General features: G+C 39.5%; 1 protein-coding gene across 1 annotated transcript in view; it reads left to right on the top strand.

Moving 5' to 3' along the window:
* Positions 1-3202: 3202 nt before the first annotated feature.
* The window catches only part of STEAP1 (six transmembrane epithelial antigen of the prostate 1), a 6257-nt gene continuing 1549 nt past the window's right edge, over positions 3203-7910 (top strand). The window contains exons 1-3 of the mRNA XM_010190179.1: positions 3203-3301; positions 5398-5910; positions 7404-7568. Coding sequence (XP_010188481.1) covers positions 3209-3301; positions 5398-5910; positions 7404-7568 — 771 coding nt within the window. The 5' untranslated portion in view covers positions 3203-3208. The remainder of the gene's footprint in view (positions 3302-5397; positions 5911-7403; positions 7569-7910) is intronic.

The following is a 7910-nucleotide window of genomic DNA, read 5'->3' as shown; positions in this document are numbered from 1 at the left end:
CCCGGGCAGCGGCGCGGAGCGGCCGGGCGTGGAGCTGGCAGCACACCCTGCCCTGCCCTGCCCTGGCCGGCAGGGTCCGCCCCCGGGCGCACTCGGACCGAGGGGAGACAGCGAGCGACGCGCTACTGCTGCAACCCTCAGGGTCTTTATTAGGATTTCCACAGAGCTCAGCAGAGTTTTTTGAGGAGCAAAGAAAGTGCTTTACTTGCATCCCGAGTGCTTACCCCGTCCCGCACGGAGCAGCAGGCACTGTAAAAGCGGGACAGTTATCCCGAACGCTTCGCACGCCATCATTTCCCGCTGGTGCCAAAGGAGAGAGATGTTGTCACTGTCCCGTGCCTCTTCCATCACCTCATCCTTATTATCACAGCCTGTTTACTTTACCCATTTTTCTTTTTTCTTGGAGCCAGCCCTGAAACCCCTTACTCAGGAAAACCTCTCATGGATTTTGGATGATGTTTTCACCGGGTAATGTCTGCACAATGCAGATCCCGTTTGGTTCAGCACTGTAATGAGCCTGTTTTCTCGGTACAGAATGCAGTAGCGTACTCACAGTGTTGGAAACTTGGCTTTCTGCAGCTGCATGTCCTCCATCCTCATTCACAGCTGCCTCCCAGAGCAGCAGGGATGTGCACTGAGGATGGTCATTACCATAACTGGTTTCTTTCATAACAGCTGTGACTTAGATAGGGCTATAACTGATTAGTTTTTGTCTCTCACAGGATTCCTAAATTTTTTTCTTCAGGTTTATTCCAAAAAGACATATACAGTAGATTACTCCTTTCTGGCAATTCATAAGGCACTGAATCGTGGAATTGTGTCTTGTATTTAGGATTTTCCAAGACTATTACTATACTTCGTTATTGGACATACCCAATAAATAATTTTGTGTTAACTCTGGTATCAGAAGCCAAGTGGAGTATTACGGCTCAGCATAGATGGGTTCAGCATATATGTCTCCTTGTATGCAGTCGCATGGCTGTAACCCATATTTCCATGGATGAGCACATGCATTCATTCACACACACCTTTTTTCTTTCCATTTTGTTTTCTGCTGCATAAACCACTAACACTGTATTTAACATTGTGTTAAAGGTTGTTTCCTGAAAGAACCAATACATGTGATTTTAGGATCAGCAACTGGCATTCTAGCTCACAGATTATTTTTTTTTTTCACATCATGGTATCATTTACTACCTCCTTATCAATACAAACCTTTAGTTAGAAGCTATTACTGGACTCTTCATTTCTACATTTTCTAAATGAAGAGCGATAGCAGCATGAGAATCGGGTGAGTCAAGTTCTTACACATTGAGCTCTCCAATCTAAAATAGGCTTTTGGACCCCCAAGGTAGTGTGGTAGTCAGAAGAGGAGAGTTATAAAGTGCCTGTGATTACTGTGTAAGCTCATATCAACAGCTGAAAGCTCAACAGAGATAAGTACAGAAAAAAAGATAATTAAAAGCAGCAAAGATCTGAACCGCAAGCTGTTTTAACAATTTTAAGTAGTCTCATTTCCTAAAAGAGTAAAAAGTCAGTCTATAAGTTTATGTCCTTTTTTTCCCACTTCAAACTTTAAAAATCAGACAGAAGGCCTCAAAAGCAGTGTGAGTACCCTTCATATTTTGAGTTCTTTTAAAAATAGATCTGGAGCTCATTGTATTTGTCATTGGTTTCTTCCAGGTAAGTTCATTATACTGAGTTCTGTTCGTAACTATTCTTTGCCATTGTAACAGCTGGAAATACAGTATATTAAAACAGAAGCAGAAATTCTTAACTTATCAAGGGACTGCAGGAGCTGAGGTTTTATGAAGTTATCTGAGACTATGAAAGTTGTGATACAATCACTGGGACAAGCCCTAGGAATAGGGGAGAAAAATGGAAATGTGCCGTCATCAGCTTATGCTTTCTTGTGTGCAGGATATAGATTAGCTGGTGTAGGAAAGGGTTAACAGCCTGACCTTCAAACAGAATCTCTTGTTGACCCTACTCTGCAACACTTGGCTGATAGGTTATGCCCAAAGGGAGAGCTTGCTAGCAGGAGGGAAAAATCCAAAGAGAATACTTAGAAAAAGATTACTTCGGGAGTCTGGTGGCCTGGCAGAAAGCAAATCCTCAGACAGTACAAGACTGTAGGACTCATCCATTGAAGGTACCAGACACAGTGAAAAAAAGGACAATTGTCAAAGTCTGATTTGTCCATACAATTTCCCAAAAGGTTTATGGATATAGAAGAATCAGTAGTTAGCTATACAGTTTCATACCTAGTAATTCAGCTGTTCAGTAGGAGGGTACATGGAAGAGCTACCTAGTCACTTGTCTTAAAGGTAGAAAGTCACAGAAAGTCACGCTGTGGTATGGCACAATGAGCTTCCAGTGGTGTGGTGTTAGTGCCTCTCCTGCAGTGTGCGACACATAGGAAGTCCTTGTTGCAGGGTCCTTGCAGTCCTTACAGCCTTCAAGATACTGTCTTTCCTGCTGTCTTTCCTGTCCAAAGATTTTCAGAAACGTCTCTTTCAGTTTGTCCATACTCTTCCTTCCCCCCCCCCCCAACCCCCGGCTTCTGATTTCTTATAATCCTTAATAGCTTTGAACCATTTCTGCTGATATCTGTGGGTGATGAGTAATGCTGGTATACATTGGAACAGCAAGAGTGAAGCTCCAGCTGGAGTTTCTTGACAGTCTCAAAGGGAGAATATACCTTTGAAGCCACAGAGATTAACCAGGTAGACTAATCCCAAAACCTAAATCCTAAAACCTAAAAAATATTAGGAACAGCACATCTGCATGGGTTTCTTGCATCAGCAAGTCTCATGAACTTACCAAAATCCATCTTTGTAACATTTTACGTTTTATTTCTCTAAGTTGTTTCAAACTTACTTCTTGTAATTTAAAAAACTTTCAGCCTGAATCAATGCATTCATTCCACTGGCAACATGAGCATTTAGTTTAAATATTTTTTTTCATCAGTGACTTTGTTCTGTTGATTCATATCCTCTCTTAGTCTCTGCTTTACTTAAAAAATAAGCTGAGCTCTTCTGTTCTCAGAAAAAAAGACTTTCATTTCCCTAGATTATGGTACCTTCTCCAGCAAATGGGTGGAGGAGAGGGAACAAAACATTTTGAGGGAAAATAGGCCTCAAAGTTCCAGCAGGGCATTTCGAAACCTGTTTTGCATCCTGTGTTTGTTTTGCAGGGAGTTTCCACAATGGAGAAGAGGGAAGGTGATAATCATGCCATTGGTCAGAATGGGGGTCAGAGCATCATGCCGAGAAGAAACGCAGGAAACCTTAGCAACTTGGTAATGTTTCTGTAAAAAGGCAGCTCATATCTCACACAGAATATTGCAATGTTTTATTCAATTTTGTCCAGGAACAGTGTTCCCATCACACTGGTATATCATCAATGCTTCTAAATTCTTGTCGCAGTATTGACATGAAGAGATAAAAAGATAGAGAGCAACTCATTTAATCATAGTCCATGATAAAAAATGCACAAAGTTTGGATCAGCTAAAAACTACATAAGGTTAGTTGCTAGTTGCATTTTAACAGATGAGCAAAGCTCTGTAGAAATAGTTTGGGATTTTTAAACAGGAATATAAAATTGATCTTTGGAGGAGTCTCCATAATTGGCACATCACATTCAGTTAGTTTCCTCCATCACACAAAATAGTTCCAAATAAAAATCCACTCCAACAGCATTTGCCTGTGCAACTGCCAATGCACAGAATTAGTTCAAGCTACAACTGCCTGTTTTAATGTGGACTGTCTCACAGATTGTGAAATACTGAATTAGGCTTTGCAAACTGTCTCTACAAGAAACAGATACCTCTAGGTGAAGCTTGGTTCAGATGTGAATAAGAGTTGGTGTAATTTATTCCAACTGCTGATTCTGCAGTGCATAGACTACACTGCTTTTCTTCACAGACTAGAGAATAAAAGTTACTTAGGCTACTGCTTCATTGTTACAAAGAGAGGCTTTTATCATCAGATAAACAGGTAGTAGCTATTCAACTGAAAAACCCTAGTGAAGACCATGCCCTTTAATTTTACTCTGAGGCAGTAAGACTTGTGGTGGGAAACAGGCTACCTTGTCTCTAATTAGGATTTTACAGCAAGATAGCAGTGTACATTTTTTATCTTTCTGTTAAAACAGAACACCTGTGTATCATTGAAGATGAACACAAGACTTGCACCTACTACTTGCATTATTTACAAGTAGTACCTTGTTTGAATTGACCCCTTAATCAGCTTCAATGTGATATTTGATTCTTAAGGATAAAGCAAGATAATATTGCTGAGATAGGAAGGTCTCCTGTATCCTAGCAGATTGCTAATTTACAACTTTCAAACTACTAATATTTGCCTTCCTCAAAACAGACGGTGTCATTTTGATTTCTGGAGGCCTGGGCATCTGCCACATTAGCCATTCTAAAGCTGAGCCATTGCAGCATTAGCTCAGTTTTACTTTGTATTTCACCAGAATATTAAAAGACTTACATGTTTATTACCTAATGTTACCAGTTCTCAGATCTCTGCCCTTGGTCAGCTGCTGTATCAAGTACAATGTCCTGCTGTTAATACATTTTTCGTGTATGCAGATCATGTACTTCTTTCATGAACTATAACTATGGGACAATCTTTAAATATATTATCTCAGTGTAAAACTGTTTATAATATTATGCTAAAATTTTGTACTAGCTTAGCTCCTTGTAAAGTCTGTGATAATTCTGCCAAGGTCTTCTGTGAGACTAGATCAAGCCGTGCCTACTTGGCAGCAGAAAATTCAGCTTTTTAAACTGAAGTGACTCAGTTTCACAAGGTTTCATAAAAGTTACAAGGACACATTTGTGACAGAGAGGAAGAAGACCACAGGACTTGATGCTGGAGTTGGCAGATGTGCAGTTGGTCTAATATGCTTGATTCCAAACATTTCTGCTTACATTGTTGTTCCCACAATTAAATGTAATTAAAATAGCAGTGACTGACTCTGGCGTCTGTATTGTGCATATTATTTGGGCTACATCATTAAGTCTGTAGCTGAAATTTAACATTTGAAATCTGTAGCTCATATCATAAGAAGCTGTAATGATGCTTCACATAATGTAATCCATCTTCCTCTGCAGTGTAGTTAACTTTCTGGAATTAAAATCTATTTTGAAATCACCACAGATAATGAATGAAGAATGAGAAATATGTGCTACAAGTGTCTTGCTCAACACTGACTATGCTGTTTTAAATGTTACGTTTCCAAGCTACCTTGTTTTTATAGTGCATATGTTTTGTATATGGTTTCAGTGCAGTACAGTGTAAGAGCCATGATGGCAAATACTGTCATTACTGAAGTTTTTAATCTTCTCTTGAACTCACCTGGTATTTCATTTCTGTCCTTTCCAGAATGTGGATATACAAGTCACCAATCCACCAGAAGCAGCTGCACTTTTTAATTTACATCAAGTACACCATTTTGGTGAGTTTGAACACCCTTCAGAACAACACCGCAAGCAGGAGCTGTTCCCTAAGTGGCACTTGCCAATGAAGATAGCGTCTGTGATCTCATTATTAACATTTATTTACACGTCTCTGAGAGATGTTATATATCCTTTTATAACCAGAAAGGAAAATGTTTTCTATAAAATTCCAATCCTTGTCGTAAACAAAGTTTTACCAGTGGTTTCAATTACCCTTTTAGCACTAGTGTATTTGCCAGGAATATTAGCTGCTGTTTTCCAGCTGTACTTTGGCACCAAGTATAAAAGGTTTCCCCAGTGGCTGGATAGATGGATGTTATCAAGAAAGCAATTTGGACTTCTCAGTTTCTTCTTCGCTACAATGCACGCCTGCTATAGCCTATGCTATCCGATGAGAAGATCATACAGATACAAGCTGCTGAACTGGGCATTCCAGCAGGTATGACGGGCACTCAAACACCAACCCTTCTGTATTCAGAAAATCTTTGTTTTGGTCATTCAAGCAAATCTGGATGGAGAGAAAGCCATTTTCATTGCCTTCATTTTATTTTGAAGCAGATCTCCACAGAGCACTGTTAAGGGATGGAGCAAGACCTAGTTGTTACAGCATGTAATAGAGTTAAGAGTCATCACAGCTCTGCCAGTGTGTATTAAATGAGTAATTTTCTTCATTTGAGATTTTTTCTCTCTCTGTAAGATGCACATAATTATACCTGCCTCACAGGAACATTTAAGTCTTTGGCACACTATTCATTTATTGTGGATTAATATCCTCTGCACCAGTGAAATCTATCTACAAAACTGAGCACACACTAGTTTTAGACATCTTCTTTGCAAAGTGAATTAGCCAGCAATGAAGGAGGGCTGAGCTAAATCACAATAATCTGTATTTACCACAAACTAAATTTGTGAACGCTGATAGTTCCACCATTGGGCTGAAGCACACAAGCTCGCTAAAAGATAGAATTTTAGTTATGCTTCTGAGACATGGACAATAATTGGCTTGCAAAGCTCTCTAAGATCCTCTGTGACTACAGAGTTTCTAATATTTGCATATCACCTTGAGTGCCATGAGTATAAGGAATATTCCAAGATAAGGTATAGACCAGAAATGTACATATTAATTACCTTCAAAGTCTAATCTGCAGTTTTATTAGAAGCACAATATGCTTTTAGCAGCTTCTTCAGTGTTCTGTAAACAGTCACAGAACAGTCGAACTACCTGTTGAAAGCTCTGATATCAGCCTTACTGGTAATCTGATTTGAACGGATTACCAGAAATTTCCTTGAGATTCTAGTCCTCAAGATGAAGAAATTATCATATTTGGGGTGTATTATGCCATGGTGATCACTAGCAGCATCAAAGGGCTGTTGCAAGTCATCATAAATAGGAGAAGCTTTGACATCGGTTTATTGAAGTCACAACCTTTTTATCCATACCAGCCACTGTATGCAGTGCAGCTGAATGGACCAAGCTGTTGTTTTTAAAAAACAGAGCTAAGCAACTATCCTGGAAAGATACCATCATTAAAAATGCCTGCTGAATTAGCTCCCTAAAGTAGTACTGTTAATATATTACCTGTTGTTATAATCTCTTAGATATGGTATTTAGCCATAGATGGATTTTTTTTTGTCAAAGAATAAGATTTCTCCTGCTGTGAAGACAAGCTAACAGGCCTCAGAACTGGCCTCTCCTGGGCCAAGACACTGTTGAAGTCTAAATTCTTCTCACTTACAGCTCACCTTCCCTCTGCAGATACTAGTGGAAACTTGGCCATCAGAAGTAAATAGCAGTTGCATTCAGAGACTTTAAAACAAACAAAATACAATGTTTCTTGGCTTAATTCCTGAATATTAGGGTGAAAATAGCTGTATTTCACACAAACAGCTGTGTGCCAGTCTGTCATTTTAAATATGGTGTTCCTTTGGCAGGTAAAACAAAAGAAAGAAAATGCCTGGATTGAGCATGATGTTTGGAGAATGGAGATTTATGTGTCTCTAGGAATTCTGGGACTTGCTTTGCTGGCCTTGTTGGCAATAACATCAATCCCATCTGTCAGCCACTCTTTGACTTGGAGAGAGTTCCACTACGTTCAGGTACGCATAAAATGTCATTACTGCATGTCATTAGTCCTTGTTTGTAGGACTGTATGTTATCAGCTAAGACCATTAGGAGTTAGAAATATCAAACACAGAGGAGTTAGTGAAATAAATCTGAAAGTTTATTCCGTACTCTTTGTTAATTGCTTTGCAAGAAATGTTAATTTCATGTGTTATTTTGTCAGGAGAAAAGGCTGTCAGGTTCAAGGTATAAAGTGGGAAGAAATACACCACCACACCACTTTTTTGCTCCTCTGAGTTAGTGACCAGCCCCGGGTGTCCTTTTGGGACCTATATTTAGGTAAAAGCCCTTTGGTGCTGAAGGCATTTTAGTCACCT

The sequence above is a fragment of the Mesitornis unicolor genome, unplaced genomic scaffold (assembly GCF_000695765.1).
Source record: "Mesitornis unicolor isolate BGI_N332 unplaced genomic scaffold, ASM69576v1 scaffold31158, whole genome shotgun sequence".
NCBI classification, from domain to species: domain Eukaryota; kingdom Metazoa; phylum Chordata; class Aves; order Mesitornithiformes; family Mesitornithidae; genus Mesitornis; species Mesitornis unicolor.
Note: the sequence above shows the minus strand (reverse complement) of the source record. Positions and strands in the feature narration are given on the sequence as shown.